Here is an 18,711-nt window from a genome sequence, read left to right on the forward strand (position 1 = left end):
ATCCGGGTGTTCCACAGGTGTCCCCTGTGCCACAGCCCTTCCTGTGACCACCAGAGCTCAGCTCAGGCATTCTCTTCTCCCTCCTGGCTCGAGTGAGGCAGTCCAAGAAAGCTCAGAGCACTACTGAATTCCTCGCTTTTATTACAAAAATGGGAATGATCACTTTGATCAAAATGAAAAAAGTTTTGCTCACACCGTGTACATGAAAAACTCTAAATACAAAACTCATCCCAAACACAGTTTGTGCTTTTAAAAAAGAACGAAGGTGGTTTAATCCCTGCCCCTCCCACACTACAGAACCCGTGGGGCAGCTCTGCCAGGCCCCCAGCCCCAACAGCCCTGGAACAGCTCCCTGACAGCTGGGCCAGGAGCAGGACAAGCCCTGGCTCCAGCCCTGGGCCAAAACCAACCCAAAACCCCACAGCTTCGCCCACTCAATTATGGAATCAAGAGACCGACGAGAATTCTTCTGATACTCCATAAATTAGTGCAGGGAATTAAAAAATTCATTTATGGTAAATGAGAATTGTACAGAGACCATTTATCAGTTACCAGCACACGAATCTTGCTTCACACATACCCCGTGAGCAGCAGCTCGGTTCACATGCAGAGGACCAAAAGCAGGTGGCACAACAGTTCCTTCACAGCCCAAAATTAGAAAAATATAATTTTTTTTTTTTTTTAATTCCATCTTTGTTGAAACTGCAGCACAGTGAACTCCAGTCCCTCCGGGGATCAGGTTGTGTGGTAATACTGTCCGTAATTCCAGGCGTTCTGGTAGTTGTACTGGAACCAAACACAGCAGCAGCATCAGCCAGGATGTCCCTGCTGCACACAGAGCTCCCCCAGCCCCTGTGCCCAGCACAGCCCCCTGGGATGCAGGCCAGCGGTGCCATTCCCTCTGGAATGCCTGGAAAGGCAGGCAGGGGTGGAGGTACTGTGCTGCCACAGGACAGATCCTCATCACAAAGTCACAAAATCAAAATATCCCCACCTGGGAGGGACCCCCTGGGATCATCCCAGACCCCCCAACAATCCCAGCCTGGGCATCCCTGGCAGCGCTGCCCAAACGCTCCTGGAGCTCCGGCAGCCTCGGGGCCGTGCCCATTCCCTGGGGAGCTTTTCCAGAGCTCATTCCACCCTCTGGGGGAAGAACCTTCCCTGATCTCCAGCCTGAGCCCATCCCTGGCCCAGCTGCCATTCCTGCAGTGCTGTGTGAGGCTCAGGGCATTGCTCCTGGCCCAGCACTGGGCAGTCTGTGCTGGATGAGGCTCCTGGCACTGCCTGACTTTGCAGAGAATTCCTGACCTGGCTGTAGACAGTCCCAAGGGCTCCCCAGGGGTTGGGCCCCAGTGGTAGCACGGCTCTCCCAGCTCTGGGGGCTCTGCACAGTCTAAACAACACTTTTCATAAAACCACTTCAGAACCTCCATGGATTTAAAAGACACGTGGCTGTGGCAGTAGGGACATGGGTCAGTGGTGGCCTTGGCAGTGCTGGTGGAACACCTGGACTGGATGATCTTACAGGGCTTTTCCAACCTCAACAATTCTGTTCCAAGCTACAATGCCCCAGAGGAAGAGCCCCAGAGGACAAGCTGATTTTGTTGGTGCTGTGTACCAGCAGAACCCACTCCAAGGCACTACAGGAATTACTGCCTGGAGACAGTCACTGCCAGGCACACGGGAAAGGGGCTGACCCCAAGGCCAGTCTGGGCAAAACAGTTCCACACACCTGGCCCTGCTGCCCTCCCCATCCCCTCCCTGTGTGACAGGACGGCCACCAAACCGCTCCTGGCTCCACACAACCCTTGAGGAGCACGCCCAGGAGGGATCAACCCCCCCCAGAGTGGAGTTTTCCCCCCCAGGAGCTGCAGGTGTGCAGGCTGGCCCGGGGCTCCGTACCTGGTACCAGGCGTTGTAGTTGTAGGCGGCCTGGTTGACCTGCATGTCCCCGTCCATGAGCTGCGCCGCCGCCAGCCCCGCCTCCTCCGTCAGCAGCTTCTTCTCGTCCGGCTCCTCCGAGCTGCAAGGGAACAGAGCCTTGTTCTGGCACCCTGGAACGCTGCATCAGCCTCAGCTGTGCTCAGCTGGGTGCCCTGGCCCAGCAGGGTGAGGGAACTGGGCTCAGGGAAGGGCAGCTCGTGTTGTGCTCCAGAGCAGGCTGGGTTTAAAGCAAAGCAAAGGCTCTAAGTTCCTGCTCAGAGACTGAGTTATTTTACCAGCTCAACAACTGGTTTGGCTCAACAACTCAAAAACTTATTTTCCAAAAATGTTTCCATCCCTGGAAGCATGCAAGGCCAGGATGGATGGAGCTCTGAGCAGCCTATGGAAGGTGTCCCTGTCCATGGCAGGTTTTAGGGCTTTCCAATGCAAACAATTCTGTGATTATTTAAGGCAGCAGAGCTCTGTTTAGCACACACTTTAAAGGACTAAAATGAAGTGATTCTATCCTCACATCAGTGGGTTCAAAGCTGACAAAAGACTAAAGAACCCCCAGAGTGAGCTGCAGGGCTCAGTCCGTACCCGTTCTCCGCCCGCCGCTTCAGCGTCTCCTGCTCCTTCAGCAGCGCCTGGTGCTCGTCGTAGGCATCCAGGAGCCTGCAGAGAGCACAGCCAGTCAGGTCTTGTATTCAAAACTCCTGAGCAGTGCCCACTGCAAGCTCCAACACTACAGCAAACTGCAGTGCCATCAGTTCTAATGAGAGATCCACCACCAGCAGGGGAAAGCCAGCTCGGTGTCATTCACTACAGCTCCAGCTCCCAACCTGCTGAGCTTCCCTCACACTTGATGCAGTTTTTATTGAGTTCCTTTATAAACAAGTTTTCTGCAAGTGATTTGTGATTCAGCTCCTCCTTCAGAGCCTGCTGGTGATGCCACCCACAGCAGCACAGAGATGTGGGAATCATTATTTGAACACTGGAAATTATTCCAGCCCCAAAGCAGCACCTACAGCCTTTCCCCATCCAGCAGGGAAGAACAAGGGTGTTAATGCAGCACAGGAGAGTCCTGGCTAAAATTCCCAGATATTGAAATACCCCCTCATCTGCAGCATCTCACAAAACCTGCAGCTTCTGACAGTGTGCTCTGGGTCAAGAGCTCCTCGTACTGATTCTGTGCTCTGGGATTATTTGGGAACTGCAAAATTCCTTGTGGTTGATCTGTCTCAGATCCCAAACTTGCACTGACTGGCTGCCACGCAGAGGCAGCAGAACTTAAGGAGGGCTATTGTTAAAAACACACAAAGCAGGAAAACTGACTTGTCATTAATCCTTCCGGGTTATTTAGCTGCAAAATGTAAATAAAAACAATAGACAATTAAGAAGAAAAACATATTTTGAGGCATTGAATTTAAAACTTGCATTTCTGGTGTGTCCTCCCACCTAAGTGCACAGTTGTTAACAGTGCTGAGAAATCCAAGCAGTGCAGTTCTGGAAACTTCCAGGGAACAGTCTCAAGGGACACCTGAGGCCTGTCCCATTCCCCTGGGGAGCCCCTCCCTTCACAGGGCTCAGCAAGGGGAAACCAAACACAGCAAAACCTGGCAGGGCAGCACAGCTCTGCTCACTCAGGTGCTGGGCACTTCAGATAAAAAGGGGCAATTATCTGACAATCTATTCCTGTTTAAAAATCTATTCCTGTTTAACATCAGGAGGTTGGTTTAGAAGGGCAGCTGTTTCTTACAAAGAGCTGATGGCACAGAGAAAACAATTTTACAGAAGCCTCTGATCCCACCCTTTTCCCAGCACCCTCCCAATGACCCCAGGACATCTTACTTGTTCACATCAGACCCAAAATCTTCCAGGAATTCCACTTTTCTCTGTGAGAACGTGATCCTCATTTTGATGGACAAGGCCCCATGGATGGCCTTGTCAAAGCAGCTCAGGATGTTCTCCTCGTTCTGCTTGAGGTCACCACTGTACTCCATCTCCAGCAGGTTCAGGTACAGTTTGGTGTTTTCCTGTGCAGAACAGGCATTAGGAGAGGCACTGACCCTCACAGCAGGTATTTAACTCTGCTACACACCGCAATTCACCCCATAAATACACACAACAGCCAATAAAGGGATTTTCCTCTCTCCCTGGGCTGGTTTGTGGCACAGACAGACCAGAAGTGACCAGCACTACAAACCCAGGTGCTGCACTTTGCTGGCAGCATCTGAGTGCCAGATATTCCTGTGCTGACACCAAACCACCACTACTGCCCACACCAATAACACTGAACACAGCGAGAACGTTTAAGGTACTAGAAAATTAAAATAAAGGTGCAAAGCACATTGTGTTTCTGATGGGAAAAGGGTGCAAACATCCAGATTCCCAGGCTGGGACCTTGGCAACGTCAGTTTAGAGGGACTGTTGTCTCCATGCAGTAATGGGACATTCCATGCAGTTACAACTCCTGTCATCACTGTTGCCATGTTTTACAAAAGGCTTCAGAAAGAGAGAAAGACACCGGGGTGGTTTGAGTTTTGGGTAAGACAGCCAAGAGGGAACACATACTTTGTCCAGTTCTATGGCTTCTGACAGCACTTTTCTTGCCTTTGGCAGGTTTTTCTGCACTTTGAAGAGGTGCCGGGCGAGTTTGATGGCATAGAAGGAGGCTTCACTGATGGACTTGGCATTCCTGACAGCATCTTCCAGCAGCTGCTCCGCCTCCTCCATGTTGCCGTGCCGGCGCTCCAGGCTCACCCTGCGCAGGCGGATCATGGCCAGCCCCAGGATGCACTCCTCAAACGTCTTCAGGATCCTTCTGGCTTCATCAATGTTGCCTGCAAGGGCAGGGAGATGCTTTAGGACAGGGCAGGTGGCAGAGCTCCCCCAGCAGAGCCCCCCAAGAGGCAGGGCTGCCCTTACCCTGCTGCTCCTCGAAGGCTGCCCACAGCATGTGCACCATGGGTTTCTTGGGCAGGTGGATGGTGCAGGCCCTGCTGTACACGTGCCTCACGCCCTCGATGCTGTGGTTCTCCATGTATTTGGCGTACTAGGGTTGGAAACAGAGCAGAGACCAGCCAGGTTAAAGCTTGTATTTGTCTCCAAGAACATGCCAGAACGATAAAATTCTTTTGTTTAAACCCATTCAGCACCTTTATGGAACCACTAGACTAGTTTCTGTAAGGAAGGACGTAGAGAGGCAACGCAGTTGGCAAATGCAGCAGTCAAATCTGGTTGCAAGCAGACCATCTCCTAATGCAACAGATATAGTTATAGATGAACAACGTTCCACAGGGTACAAGGGTTAGTCACCAGGTCAAGGTGTGCACCAGCAGAGCCGTGAGCTGCCTCCCTTACCTTGATCCAGAAGTCCTCATAGAGGGCACATGAAATGACACATCTCTCAAAGAGGACCACGACTCGCTCGTGAGTGCCATTCTCTATCTCAAACTCTAAGTACTCTTTCCAGTTTTTCAGCTGAATTTTCTCCAGAGGTTTTACATGAAAGTAAGGCCTCTTGATCTGCAAGAGTCACAGGATGCAACTGGTGATTACAAACACACTGCCACGGGGGTCCAAACAACCAACAGCCACACAACCAATACTCAATTCCTGCCATTTCAGTGATCAGGGCTCCAGTGACACCTCCTCATCTACTCAATCCAGGATTATCCAGGTATGGATCAAGGGATTTACTCCAGTCACATTCCAGGCTAGAAACCTCCTTCCCTAGAGAGCTTTTGGAGTGCAAGTGTTTCGAGCTGCTGGCAGAGGACCCAAGGCAGCCCAGTGTCAGTGACATTATGGACACACTGGACACTGCCCACATCCATCCACACAAGTGCTCACTGTGGGACACCCAGCCCACAAATTCAACTCAGCATTTGGTTGAGAATCATGGCAAGGAAGGACAGAGGACTGAACTGGACTTCCTATCAAATATTTACATCAATCTGGTTATAGCAAGACCACCAAGACCACAAATTTAGCACCATCGTGTTGTTATTGATGGCTGCAAGAGGGGCTGGGTGGGACAGAGCTCAGTACAGAAAATTAAACATTGCTCTGTTTAAATCGAAATTCCTTTGTCTGGTATCTTGCCAGAGATCCTTTGCTTTCCCCTCACTATCTTTAACTGCATTTGATTATGTCTCTCCTGTGCTGCAATTTCCTCTCAGATCCAAATCCATACAAATGGATGAAGAACTTACAGTAATTAAGGAGAATCCAATTCTTCAAAGCCACCTGAAATTTAAAGCCAATCCCCCGCTCCATGCTCCTCACTGACCCCTGGTGTGGAAGCCAACACTTTGTGGCCATTTTGCCCAGCTCACAGTCCCACTCCTGCTGAAAACAGCTGTGAGCCAAGGCCAGCCCTGGGTGGGCTCTGTCCTTCAGAGCCACGCTGCCCTGCCAGCTCCTGCCAGCCCCTGCTGGGCTAACTCTGCTAACAAGGCACTCTGCACACCCTGCTGCTAACCAGAGCACGCTGTGGCCAGCAGGGAGGGACTCTCAGTTGCCCAATGGCCACAGCTGCAGTGCTCTCCCCAGTCCCATGGGTTTGCAGTTTTGGGTTTCCCAAGGCAGGAACCTGGGGCACTCTGCTCCTCCTGCCAGGGTCAGTGGCACAGAGCTCGCTGCTCCCCACGCTGCGTGGGAGCTCCTGGGCTGTGGGGACACCTGGCCCAGCACAGCAAATCACCCAGCCCACTCAAACCTCAAAATCTGGCCCAGATGGGTAACACAATGGACTCTTCAGAATAAGAAGTAAATTTAAAACAAGGACCATGTTTGCCAGGAAGAAAAATATAAACACTGAGAATTAAAATCTCACATTGTTTTTTCAAACAGAATCCAACTTAACTCTACACCAAAAGCTGTATATTTGCAGTGGTCAAAATATTAGTTTAATTAATTACTTTTAATACATTATACATAGGAGGTCCAAAACAAAAGTTACTGGATTAAGTGTGTAATGTTAAAATACAGAAGCACAGGAATTTTGTTCTCCTCTGAGCACAGGCTTACCTTTCAAAGGGAATCCCCTCCATCCCCTCATGCCTTTACACCACCCCAGGGCACGAGCAGCACTAACTCTCAGGACTCACTTAGCAAACATTACAGCACCTTGCCTCTCTCCAAACACTGCTCTGAGATCTTTACATCATCAGGTGCCAGGTGCCTCTTCACAAGAAAAACGGCAGAGAAATGAAACTGTTCCAACTCTAAGTCTCTGTTCAATCCCCCCACAGTAGTTTGAGTTAAGTTTCACAGAATTCCCAGCTCCCAGACCTGTTCCCAATCCACCTGCTCGTGCTGGCTCACACAAACCCCACTTACCGCTTCCTCAAACGTCCACCTCTTACTGACTTCATGCTCGTTGTGGTTAAATATCTCCTGATGGATCTCAATGATTCTGTGCCTCATGTTCTCTATCTCAGTGATTAGCTACAACAGAATAGAAAATAAATATATGTAAATAAAATATTTTAGAAAATATAACACAGGCAGACATGGTATCACCTTTCTAACTGCCTCCTGTGCCAGGGATATGTGTGGATTCTCCCTGAGCAGCCAGGGCAGGGCTGGGACACTGCCTGATGGAGCCTTGGCCCTCAGCACACACAGCTGAACTGGTTTTTATCCCATGCTAAAGCTGATTTCAGATTAAGGACGGATTTGGATCCAAGTCAGCCCCGGTTTCAGTGTGTCTGTGTTCTCAGCATCAGCAGTTCCTTTGGACAGCTCCAGGCTTTCCTAGGCCTGTAACAGTCTGAACCTGCTCAGGCCACTGCTGATGAGGAGCTTTCTTAGACCACAGATCCCAATCTGCTGACCTGGAATAATTACTATTTGTTCCTAAGGTTTTGCACAACGCTTCTTTCATTTTCTAACTCATGTCTTTAACACCTCTGCCAGCACTGGAAGGGGCTGTCCTGTTACCACATGAGCCACAGGGCAGGGATGTGCAGGAGCTGTCTGGGCACAGCTCGAGTGGCTGCAGAGGGACAGGGAAGGACAGGGTGCCAGTGCCCACCCCATGCAGGGGCCTTGGTGGGGTCAGTGATTCCTCAGTGCTGCAGGGCAGGGATGTGCAGGAGCTGTCTGGGCACAGCTCGAGTGGCTGCAGAGGGACAGAAGGACAGGGGTGGTACTTTGTGCCCACCCCGTGCAGGTACCTTGGCAGGGTCAGTGATGCCCTGAGAGCTCTGTGGGCACTGCCCAGCTCCAGCAGACTGAGCTGGCTGCAGAGGAAGCCCTGCCCCAGCCCCAGGGAAGGACAGGGGTGGTACTCTGTGCCCACCCCGTGCAGGTACCTTGGCGGGGTCGGTGATGCCCTGAGAGCTCTGTGGGCACTGCCCAGCTCCAGCAGACTGAGCTGGCTGCAGAGGAAGCCCTGCCCCAGCCCCAGGGAAGGACAGGGGTGGTACTTTGTGCCCACCCCGTGCAGGTACCTTGGCGGGGTCGGTGATGTCCTCGGTGCCGCAGGGCAGCTCGTCCCCGTCCTCGCCGCTGTGGCCGCTGGCGGCCGCCAGCTCCCGGCGCAGCTGCACAAACTGCTCCGTGGTCAGGAAATCTCGGGGCAGGTTGTTCTGGATGTGCTCTTTAAACCTAACAACAGCCACAAAGAGGCATTGCAAAGGGGCTGTTTCACACTGCACTGCTGCCCAACAGGGCACAACCCCAAATCCCAGGGGGTTGTGCTGTGCTTTGTGGCTCCCACCCAAAACAGCCTCACCAGTGCCACGTCTCAGAGGGCAGCATGGCAGGCTGAAGAGCCCTTGCCATGGAAAAGAGATGGCAAAGGACAAAATCAATTATAAAGGAAATACTTTATTTCCCACACTGAGAGATCAGTGGAAGTTTTGGGGAAGACTGTGCAGTTTAACTGAGAGTGCTGCTCAAGTCTCCCTACCAATGCAGAATCCACCATCTGAAACTGAACCAGGATTCCTCTTTAGTCAGTTAAATTGGTGCTTCTCCACACATGGGCACTGCACAGCTATTAAAGTCCAAAACTGCTCATTCTGATTTCTCAAAGACATCCTCTCTTCTTCCCCACACTTCCAAGGCCTGTCCTTATTCCACAACAAAACCTCTGAATTTACCTAAAACCGAATTCCTCAAATGTGCAACAGTACTCAAAACCAATCAGTCCAACTGCCCAAGCAGAGAAGTAAATAACTACACAAAACTGTTCCAAGTTCTCGTGCTGACTATTTCCACCCCTCACACAGCATTAACTCCCTGTTTTCCCATTACCTCTGGAAGTGATGGCTGTAGAGCTGTGTTGGGATTCCCAGGATGCGGTCATAGATGGATGTAACTTCCCTTAGGTTTCCCTGGTCATTTTCCCAGTTTATATACATTTCCCAGAGTCTGTCAGAACGGAAATCTGTCCCAGCAGCCAGCACTGCGTGTTCATAGGCTCTGGAAAAGGAAATTGTTTTACACTGGTTTCTGGATTCTGGGACAGAACAAGGAAGGAAGTCCTGCCTCTTATTAAAGGTTATGAGCACCCTCATTTATTTGAAACTAGACTTATAATAACTATTTACATGCTTCAAAGTGTTCAGGTATCTGCAGCAAGGTGTCTGGAGATTCCAAAAGCTCACTCATTATTTTCCTCCAGCACTTCCACAACAGAACAAATAAAGGCAACAGCAAAAGCCGCTGGCCAGAACACAAGATATTAGAAAAATACACAACCTTTACCACTTTTGTTTTGTACAGACTCCACACCCACCAGTGCAGCAGTGCAACACCTCAAACCTGTGCAGCAATTCTGCAGCTTGATTCAGATTCAGTTCCAGTGCAATTAAGCCTTCTGATCAAACTTTAGTCCAACCCTTTAAGCAGGTCCACTGCCAGCCACAGTGAGCAGACAATCCTAGCCATATCCTGGAAACTCCAAGGAATTAAATTCCAAGATTCCAAATGCTGCACTAAGCATTTCTTAACATCCAGTCTGAAGTTCTCAAGCCACAGCTTTTGCCCCTTGTATCACACTGTGCCGTCTCCCCATTCTTACGGAATTTGGCTCCATCATCTCTTAATTTAAAAATCCTTGAAGTGACACCGGGTTGTTATGAATTTTCCCCTTTTTAAAAACACAAGAACCTGATCCTGGTGGTGTGTATGGATATCAGGCTGCTCCCAACTCACCCCCTGATGGTACTGTTAGTTTCAGGATCAGCAGGGTCCAAGGTCTCCTTTAGGAAGTTTATATAATGTATCCAAAGATCAACACTAAGAGGAATTGCCTGAAGCCCTCGGCGATAGACCTATGAAGAGAACATGAACTGTACTTCAAATCCTTAATGGGGTCCTAAGAGAGAGGCAACACTGTGTTATCCGGTGAACCTTAGAAATACTAATTACTGGAATTTTGTTTAAATAATCTACCATTACCATTCGGGTGGAGGTTGGATAGAACATGGCAATGTTCTGATCTCCACGTGCAGAGTCTTGATCTTCAAAGCGCAGCGGTCCCTGCATTCTGACCAGGTTGTGTGGGCAGGCTTTGGGGTACAGACCATAGGGCACAGACCCATTAGAGCATCATTGACAGCGTCTGACCAAAAATGCAATAAGATGGAGCAATTGTGACCAGCAAACCAACTATATTGTTTTGAAAATGAGTAATAAATGGAAGTGACAGAAAAGCCCTGCCCTACTTGTTAAGCTGCAGTGTAATACAGAGGCTTGCACTGCAAAGCTTGACAAACTGTAGAGGTTTAACGCACCTGCCAACAAAGAGAGAGAACATTAGCTCCAAATGCCACAGCTGTGACACGTGCAAACACGTCCCTCGAGCCCTGGCCGTGCAGGGCAGGCACTGGCAGCCCAATGACTCGCAGTGGGACAGTCATTGTTGGCTTTGGGACTGGTGGCAGCGCTGGCCCCGGGCCCTACGTACCTCGTCTGACTGCTTGACGTTGTCGTGGCGCTTCTCCAGGTCCGCGTACTTCTTCCAGTACCCATAGCAGTAGGGGTAGTGTGAGAAAAACCTGTCAAAGGCTTTCCTGGCTGCTGGCAAGTGGTTCTGTGGGAAACACAGAGCGAGCACAATCAGTGCTTCCCTTAGGAACAACTTCAGGATATTTTAAATGCAATCATTAACACTGAGTTAGAAGTGCCTGGAGTTATTTTGACACTGACACCCTGGGCTACTGGAAGGTGGCCCTGCACATGGCATCAGCTTTTAAAGGTCACTTCCAACCCAAACCATCCTGGCATTTTATGATTAAATGACAACAGTGGCAAGGACAGCTGCCTTAAATCAGCATCTGTGACAGCCTGACGGCCATCCTACGTTTGCCACTGGAATTCCATGACTTTAGCTTTTCTTTGTTTATTTATTTCAGGGAGACGGAGGAGAAAGGGGCGGGTACTAACCTCCTGCTCCACATACTGCAGTAGATAAACCCATCCCGTGAAATCCTGTGGATTGTCCTCTACTACTTTCCAAAACTTGTCAAAATCCGGAGGGAAGTCAGCCTCAAGATCTGTTGTCTGTAAGCTCTCAATGTTTGGAATTTCGCTCTCCTGCGTGTTGTCCTCGTTGAGGTCCGGGGAGCTGTCCGGGGACTGCTCCATCTCGGTGACACTCATGATCTCGGTGCTGAAGTCCATGTGCTGCTCCTCGGCCGCGCTCTCGGCGCCGGGCTCGGCGCTCTCATTGCCCACAGTGGGCTGCTCCTCCTCCGTGCTCTCCGCGTTCTCCATGGCACCGCTGTGCGACTGGATCCTGCGGGAACACCGCTGCTCAGCGCTCCTGTGCCACAGCTCGGCTGGGAGCCGCCAGCTCAGAGTGTGACAGCGCTCCAGGGGTCCCTGTACTGCACCACAGCCCTGCTGGCATCTGCCTCGTGCATCAGCCTTCTTCAGCAACAAAATATATCAACAGCTGTCACAGATTTTCACATCTGCACATACAAATCCTTGGGGGGTTCTAAAAAACTGTCACAGGGAGCTACCGAGGTATAAAAGTGAATCAATACAGTTTTCCTGCAGGAGTCCAGTGGAAGTTTATTCCAAATAAAGAATTATGTTCAAATCCCATAGAAATGTTCAGGCTGGAAAAGCTGCCTGGGACCATCAGGTCCAAGTTACTCCAGCAGTGCCACAGTCACCATGGACCCATATCCCTTAATTCATTCAATTTTCCTATTTAGTACAAGTCAGTAAACTTTTTATGAAATAAACAGGTTTTAAAAGGTGCCCTCAACACCAGGCTAAAGCAAAGACAAGAATTACTGTCAGCACCAACTCAGTCCCCATTAGGGATGTCCAAACACACCCAGCAGCACCACAGGGCCACAGAAATGCTCTGGCTGCTCCTGACCTGCAGCCCCTCACTCCCACCCACACCCAGTGCCAGGTGCTTCCTCCTGCCCCTTGGGACAGACTCCTCTTCCTCCTGCCCCTTGGGACAGACTCCTCTTCCTCCTGCCCCTTGGGACAGACTCCTGCTTCCTCCCACTCCTCCTGTGATGTCCCTGCCAAGAGCCACAGCCCGGCCCTGCTGTGCCAGTGCCAGGCCAGCCTGACCTGGCTGGGTGCCACCGAGCCTCGGCTGATCCCAGCCTTCCCTCCCGGAGCAGGGACACTGAGCTGAGGCTCCTCCAAACCCCTGACAGCTCAGGGGTCCCAGCACCCTGCAGGACACAACAGCTCCCAGCTGTGAGTCTGGCTGGGATAAAGGATGAAGAACAGTGTTGCACTGTCATCCTCACAGGCTGCATTGCCACTCCTGGTTCCTCCTGTTCTCCTCGGAGCAGGTGGCAAATGCATTTGGGATTTAAAAGAAAAAGCAGAAGTCCCCACCCCAGAACTCTCCAGAGTCCTTTCACACTGAAAGCCTGAAGAGACAACACCCAGACCACTGCTTTCACTTCAACAAGGACATTGATAAGACACCACTATATACTGGGGTGAAATTCCTGCCAGAAAGGAAAAATCTCTCTCCCTTATCCTCAGCAGCTTCAACTCCTGGGATACCCATTCACGTTTTCCCAGGAGTTCACCAGGCCAAGGAAATTGGGCACAATGTTCAAGAGTCCCTGTGGTGCACCCTGCAGGTTTTCTAATAACTGCTTTTTTAAGGATTTCTGCTCTCCATCATTAGGCAGCCACAGGCTTGGAGCAACCTGGGCTAGAGAAAGGCGTCCCTGCTCATGGCAGCGGGTGCAACTGGATGGGCTTTGAAGTGCCTTCCAACCCAAACCATGCAGTGACCCTCTGATTTTGAGAAAAAACATCATTTTGTAACATTAAGTATCAAAGAGTATCACTGTGCCTTTACCAGTGCAACAGGCAGAGACCTCAATCACTCAAAGGCTGCTGCACTTCAGAGGGTACCTCCTGCAGGTTCTAAAACAGAGGGGTAAAAGGAAGCAATGACACTAACTGCAGCCCCAACACCAGAAAAAACAGTTTCAAGGCTATTTACAGCTCTAAAATTCACATATGATGTTACAAAATGACATAACGGTGAGAGGGACTAGAGGAAATGGCTTTAAGTTGCACCAGGAGAAGTTCTTGTTGGGTACTGGGGAAATTTCTTAATGGAAAGGGCTGTCCAGCCCTGGCACAGCTGCCCAGGGCAGGGCTGGAGTGCCCATTCCTGGAGGGATTTAAAGCCCTGTGGACCTGGCAGCTGGGGACATGGGGCAGTGGTGGCCTTGGCAGCAGTGCTGGGGGGAATGGTTGGACTTTATGATCGGCCTTAATGATTCCATGGATTCTGTCATGCAGTAATTCACGACCTAAACTTCCTCTGATGTTTAACAGATGTTTTCTCCCTCTAGCTGATTCAGAAGGCATATTCCATCTTAAAGAACCAGCTCTCCACATCCAGCCATCTCTGGATTAAGAGGGAAAAAAAGAATGAGGGAGAAGCTGTACTGAGCTGCACACGAGGTTTCAAACTGAATCCAAGTCTGTCTGACAGCTCTTCCAGCCAAATGCCTTCCAGCCTGGTCCCTGGCATATCCCAAAATCTGACAGCAATCCACGGTTTAAACCAGCCAATGCAACAGGCCATGCCCAGGTCACAAAAATCCATGGGCGGGCATGGGGCCAAGAAACACCAGGAAAACTTAATTCTGGGCTTTTCACCTAAATTCCAAAGGGTTTGACATCACACAGGCTAAACAACTGAATCAGCGTATCAGACAGCTACACACACACTGGTATTAAATAATTGATGCTAACATGTATTATTCAGCCTGTTACCAGCAAAGGAGTGCTGTACACAAAACTGCCGCTCCTAAATGTGAATGAGCTCATGGCAAACAAACAGGGAAAGTGCAGAGGGGCAGGAATGTGGAGCCTTGTGTGAGCTCTGCCCAGCACGCCCCACTCACACCCTGATAAGGCGCTGCTGGAAGCAGCCGGGGCAGGGCCGGCGCTGCCCGGGCCCAGCGCGTGCCGGGATTAGGTTTGAATCACGGAATCATTTACTGGAAAAGCCCTTCAAGGCCATCGAGTCCCAGCTGTGCCCGATGGCCACCTCGCCGCCAGCCCAGAGCTCCGAGTGCCACGTCCAGGCCTTCCCCGGACACCGCAGGGATGGGGACTCCAAAGCTCCCTGGGCAGCCCCTGCCAAGGCCCGGCCACTCTTTCCATGTGGAAATTCCTGCTGTTGTCCACCCTGAGCCCCCCTGGCCCATGCTGAGGCCGTTTCCTCTCGATCGGGGCCTCTCCGGGGCCCGGTCTGAGCAATAACGTCACAAACCGCGAGGCGCGGAGCAGCTCCGCGCGGGCCCGTTACTCGCCCAGCGGCCGTTCAACGCAGAAAACGGGGATACAAGGACACAGCAGGGATACCGGGATACACCCCCTCGGCAGAGTTCACCTCTCGGGCGGGCCCGAGGCCCGGCAGCGCCCGCGGGAGACGACGGGGCCGACACGGCGCTCGCAGCGCCCCGCGCGCGGCCCGGCCCAGCCCCCGCCCGCCTCCGCCTCCCCGCCCGGCTGTCCCCCGCCCCGGACGCTCCCGGCCGCTGTCGGAGCTCCTCGCTCTCCTCCCCTTGGCCCCGTGCGGCCGCAGCCCCCTCGCCGGTACCTGCCGGGGCCGCCACAGCCGGGGCCGCCACAGCCGCCACCGCCGCCGCCTCGCCCGGGCCTCACGCACCGCGCACGCGCACAGCACCCCGCGCGCGAGCCCGCCTCCCCCGCGCGTGCGCGCCGCACGCAGCGCCCGCCCCTTCCCGCCAAATGGCGCCGGTGCCTGAGGGGCTGCGGTGAGGGTAGAGCCCGGTACGGGAATATACACACCGCAGTAAAGGGAATCAAATAAATATAGCCCCGTATGGAAACGTCCTAGAATTATCTGGGTTGAAAGACACTTCTGAGATCACCCAGTCCCACTGTCCACTCAGCACTGCCACTGTAGCCCTTAAACCACTAAACCAAGTCACCCGCACCATGTCCAGCAATTCCTGGGACACCTCCAGGGATGGGCACTGCAAACCTCCTGAGCGCCCTTTCCATGGGGAAATTCCTGCTGCTGTCCACCCTGAGCCTCCCCTGGCCCAGCCTGAGGCCGTTCCCTCTCCTCCTGTCCCTGTTCCCTGCCAGCAGAGCCCGACCCCCCCGGCTGTCCCCTCCTGCCAGGGACTTGTGCAGAGCCACAAGGGCCCCCTGAGCCTCCTTTGCTCCAGGCTCAGCCCCTTCCCAGCTCCCTCAGCAATTCTCCAGCCCCTTCCCAGCTCCCTCAGCAATTCTCCAGCCCCTTCCCAGCTCCCTCAGCAATTCTCCAGCCCCTTCCCAGCTCCCTCAGCAATTCTCCAGCCCCTTCCCAGCTCCCTCAGCAATTCTCCAGCCCCTTCCCAGCTCCTTCAGGAATTCTCTGCCCTGGACACGCTCCAGCCCCTCCAGGTCCCCTTTAAAGTGAGGGCCCCAGAGCTGATCCAAGGACTGTTGGTGCCCCAGCAGTGCCAGCACAGGGGGACAGTCACTGCCCTGCTCCTCCTGCCACACCATTCCAGGCACCTTTGGCCTCTTGCCCACCTTGGCACACCTGGGCTCATGTTCAGCTGCTGTCACCAGGTTCCTTCAAGCAGACCAGCTCTCGAGCCACTCCTCCCCACCCTTTTGCAGAAATACATCCCTGTACAGAAATAAATCCCTTTATTTATATATCCCATTGTGTCCCATGTCCAGTGTGTCCAGAGCCTGCAGCTGGGGAAGGAGAAGGGTCAGGGCTCATTCTCCTCACTGCCAAGCTCTGAGACAACAAATACTGCACCACTGCCTGTGGGGGTATAAAAATACATGTTTTTCACAAATAGCACTGCATCAGTGTCCAGGATCCTCTTCCACTTTTCCACGTGAAGCACATTGCTGATGTGACCGTGTGGTTCTTCACAAGCAATCCAGGGACACGTCCTGGGCTGGAGCCTCTGAAGGGAAGCACAGATGGTTTGGAGCTGTTCCTCCACAGCCATGGGGGTGACAATGAGGGGAGCCAGCCCCACACTGCCCAGCACAGCTCTCCCAGCATGGCCCAGTTCAGTCCTGCACACTGTCCCAGTTCAGGCCTGCAGGGTGGCCCAGCACAGCCCAGTTCAGCTCCCCAGGCTCTCCCAGTTCAGCCCAGTTCAGCTCCCCAGGCTCTCCCAGTTCAGCCCAGCTCCCCAAGCTCTCCCAGCCCCGTTCAGTGCCCCAGGCTCTCTCAGTTCAGCCCAGTTCAGCTCCCCAGGCTCTCCCAGTTCAGCCCAGTTCAGCTCTCCAGGCTCTCCCAGTTCAGCCCAGTTCAGCTCTCCAGGCTCTCCCAGTTCAGCCCAGCTCAGCTCCCCAGGCTCTCCCAGCCCAGGTTCAGCTCCCCAGGCTCTACCAGTTCAGCCCAGTTCAGCTCCCCAGGCTCTCCCAGTTCAGCCCAGTTCAGCTCCCCAGGCTCTCCCAGTTCAGCCCAGTTCAGCTCTCCAGGCTCTCCCAGGCTCTCCCAGCCCCGCCCGGCTCCGGGGGTTCTCCCCCAGCTCCCTCAGGCACCGCGGGCCAGCGCGGGCGCTGTTCCCGTCCGTGTGCCCGGCTCAGGCGGCGCTGGAGCTTCACCTTCAGGAGCGGCGATTTTACATCTCCAAAAGCTCCTCCAGGCTCTTGCCGATGTGCGGGGGCTGTGCCGCGGCGTGGGCGAGCAGCCCGGGGCCCATCTGTGCCCACAGGGCCCGGGCCAGGCTGGCCGCGGCCGTGCGGGGCCCGGGCACGGAGCCGCCGCTGGCCGGGCCCAGCAGGTGCCACAGCACGGGCAGCACCTTCTGCTCCACAGCACAGGGCTTCCGTGGGTACAGCTCCGGCACCAGCTCTGAAATAAAATATTCATTAAAATTACAGTTTCTGTGGGATCCCAGCTTTGACAGGGGTACAGATCCAGCACCAGCTCTGCAATAACATATCCATTAAAATTACAGCTTAGATGGGATCCCCAGCTTTGACAGGGGTACAGATCCAGCACCAGCTCTGAAATAAAATATCCATTAAAATTACAGCTTAGATGGGATCCCAGCTTTGACAGGGGTACAGCTCCAGCACCAGCTCTGCAAGAACATATGCATTAAAATTACAGTTTAGATGGGATCCCCAGCTTTGACAGGGGTACAGCTCTAGCACCAGCTCTGCAATAACATATTTATTAAAATTATAGCTTAGATGGGATCCCAGCTTTGACAGGGGTACAGCTCCGGAACCAGCTCTGAAATAAAATATCCATTAAAATTACAGTTTAGATGGGATCCCCAGCTTTGACAGGGGTACAGCTCCAGCACCAGCTCTGCAAGGCAGCAAACCAAGCATGAGGATAAAATCTTAATTTCAATTACAATTTAGATTTGATCCCCAGCTTTGAGAGGGGTACAGCTCTGCAGCAAGCAAGCAAACAAGCAAGATAAAATATTAATTTCAGGATAAAATATTAATTTCAATTACAATTTCCATGTGATTCCCACCTTTGAGAGGGATTTAAAAGCACTTAAATCATCTCCTCAAACTGCTGCTGTACACGAGTTTGCTGTTGCAACATCAGCTCTCATAAAAAGTACCAGATTTTCTCACAACCACTCCTTTTATCCTCTGTTATTACCAGTGCTGCTGATAATTACACTTTTCCATCAAGCTAAAAAAACTAAAATAAATAAAGGGGGGTTTAGGCCTTTTTTATTTTATTTTTTTTTTTTTTTCATTTAGGATTCTCATAAGGACCTTTATTTCTTGCAGGGTAAGATCTGGTATTTCCAATTTCACCTCTATCTCACAAATAAGCAGTAAATATTTAAGAAAAAAACAGCCTTATACTGTCAATGTAGAATCATAGAATGATGGAATATCCTGAGCTGGGAGGGACCCACAAGGATCACAAGTCCAACTCCTGGCCCTGCACACACACATATAAAATATGTATAAAAAATAAAGATGTGTGTTTACAGGATGAAATATTTTCCCTACTTGGACAATTAAAGCACAGAATCATTTTGTTTGGAATAGATCCTCAAGCATGAATTCAGTGTTTCATTAGCAGATGTTTCCCTCTCTGCCAGAACAGCCTCCTCATATATAATACAAACCACTCCAAAAATCCTAGCAAGAGAGGGTCTGTTTAAAGGCTGTTTAACACCCTCAGAAAGCATAAATTTAGGGATATTTCAAGAACAGCCTGTCCATTGTGTTACTGAGTTCCATTTCACACAGAACTGCTCTGAAAGCGAGCCAAGGAAATATTTGGTTCAAGCATACTTCCCTTAAAGACATTTTTTAAACTTAAAACATGGAAATTCAGCC

General features: G+C 51.8%; 2 protein-coding genes and 1 non-coding gene across 6 annotated transcripts in view; all 3 read right to left on the reverse strand.

Moving 5' to 3' along the window:
* Window positions 1–122: 122 nt before the first annotated feature.
* PRPF39 (pre-mRNA processing factor 39) lies at window positions 123–15,104 on the reverse strand. 3 transcript variants are annotated; one of them, XM_058839911.1, is made up of 14 exons: window positions 15,002–15,104; window positions 11,329–11,680; window positions 10,850–10,975; window positions 10,096–10,214; window positions 9,193–9,360; window positions 8,385–8,541; window positions 7,270–7,377; window positions 5,287–5,451; window positions 4,852–4,978; window positions 4,498–4,766; window positions 3,775–3,959; window positions 2,524–2,598; window positions 1,903–2,023; window positions 123–786 (listed from the first exon to the last, which is right to left on the reverse strand). In XM_058839911.1, the coding sequence occupies exons 2-14, from the start codon at window positions 11,656–11,658 to the stop codon at window positions 736–738; spliced, it is 2,001 nt and encodes a 666-aa protein (XP_058695894.1). In that variant the 5' UTR covers window positions 11,659–11,680; window positions 15,002–15,104; the 3' UTR covers window positions 123–735. The 3 variants fall into 3 exon arrangements, with proteins under 3 accessions (XP_058695894.1, XP_058695911.1, XP_058695903.1); XM_058839928.1 differs by lacking the exons at window positions 11,329–11,680; window positions 15,002–15,104 and adding an exon at window positions 10,342–10,451 and having other exon boundaries at window positions 10,850–10,974; XM_058839920.1 differs by lacking the exons at window positions 11,329–11,680; window positions 15,002–15,104 and adding an exon at window positions 10,342–10,504 and having other exon boundaries at window positions 10,850–10,973.
* LOC131575035 (small nucleolar RNA SNORD127) lies at window positions 4,329–4,414 on the reverse strand. The gene has a single exon (XR_009276681.1). It is a non-coding gene; the product is annotated as a small nucleolar RNA SNORD127 (small nucleolar RNA).
* Window positions 15,105–16,051: 947 nt separating the features above from the next.
* TOGARAM1 (TOG array regulator of axonemal microtubules 1) overlaps window positions 16,052–18,711 on the reverse strand; it is a 33,202-nt gene continuing 30,542 nt past the window's right edge. For both annotated transcript variants that reach the window (XM_058839863.1, XM_058839873.1), the window contains exons 21-22: window positions 16,993–17,242; window positions 16,052–16,340 (exon numbers count right to left, since the gene is read on the reverse strand). In XM_058839863.1, the coding sequence (XP_058695846.1) occupies window positions 17,010–17,242 (233 nt within the window). In that variant the 3' untranslated portion in view covers window positions 16,052–16,340; window positions 16,993–17,009. The remainder of the gene's footprint in view (window positions 16,341–16,992; window positions 17,243–18,711) is intronic.

This window comes from Poecile atricapillus, chromosome 1 (assembly GCF_030490865.1).
Source record: "Poecile atricapillus isolate bPoeAtr1 chromosome 1, bPoeAtr1.hap1, whole genome shotgun sequence".
Taxonomy (NCBI): Eukaryota; Metazoa; Chordata; class Aves; order Passeriformes; family Paridae; genus Poecile; species Poecile atricapillus.

Coding starts and splice junctions, on each gene's coding strand:
- PRPF39 (XM_058839911.1), bottom strand. CDS start 11,658: ATGGAGAACGCGGAGAGCACGGAGGAGGAGCAGCCCACTGTGGGCAAT. Junction 4,767..4,851: donor AGCCTTCGAGGAGCAGCAGG/GTAAGGGCAGCC, acceptor CTGCCCTTGCAG/GCAACATTGATGAAGCCAGA. Junction 2,024..2,523: donor AAGCGGCGGGCGGAGAACGG/GTACGGACTGAG, acceptor GTTCCCTTGCAG/CTCGGAGGAGCCGGACGAGA.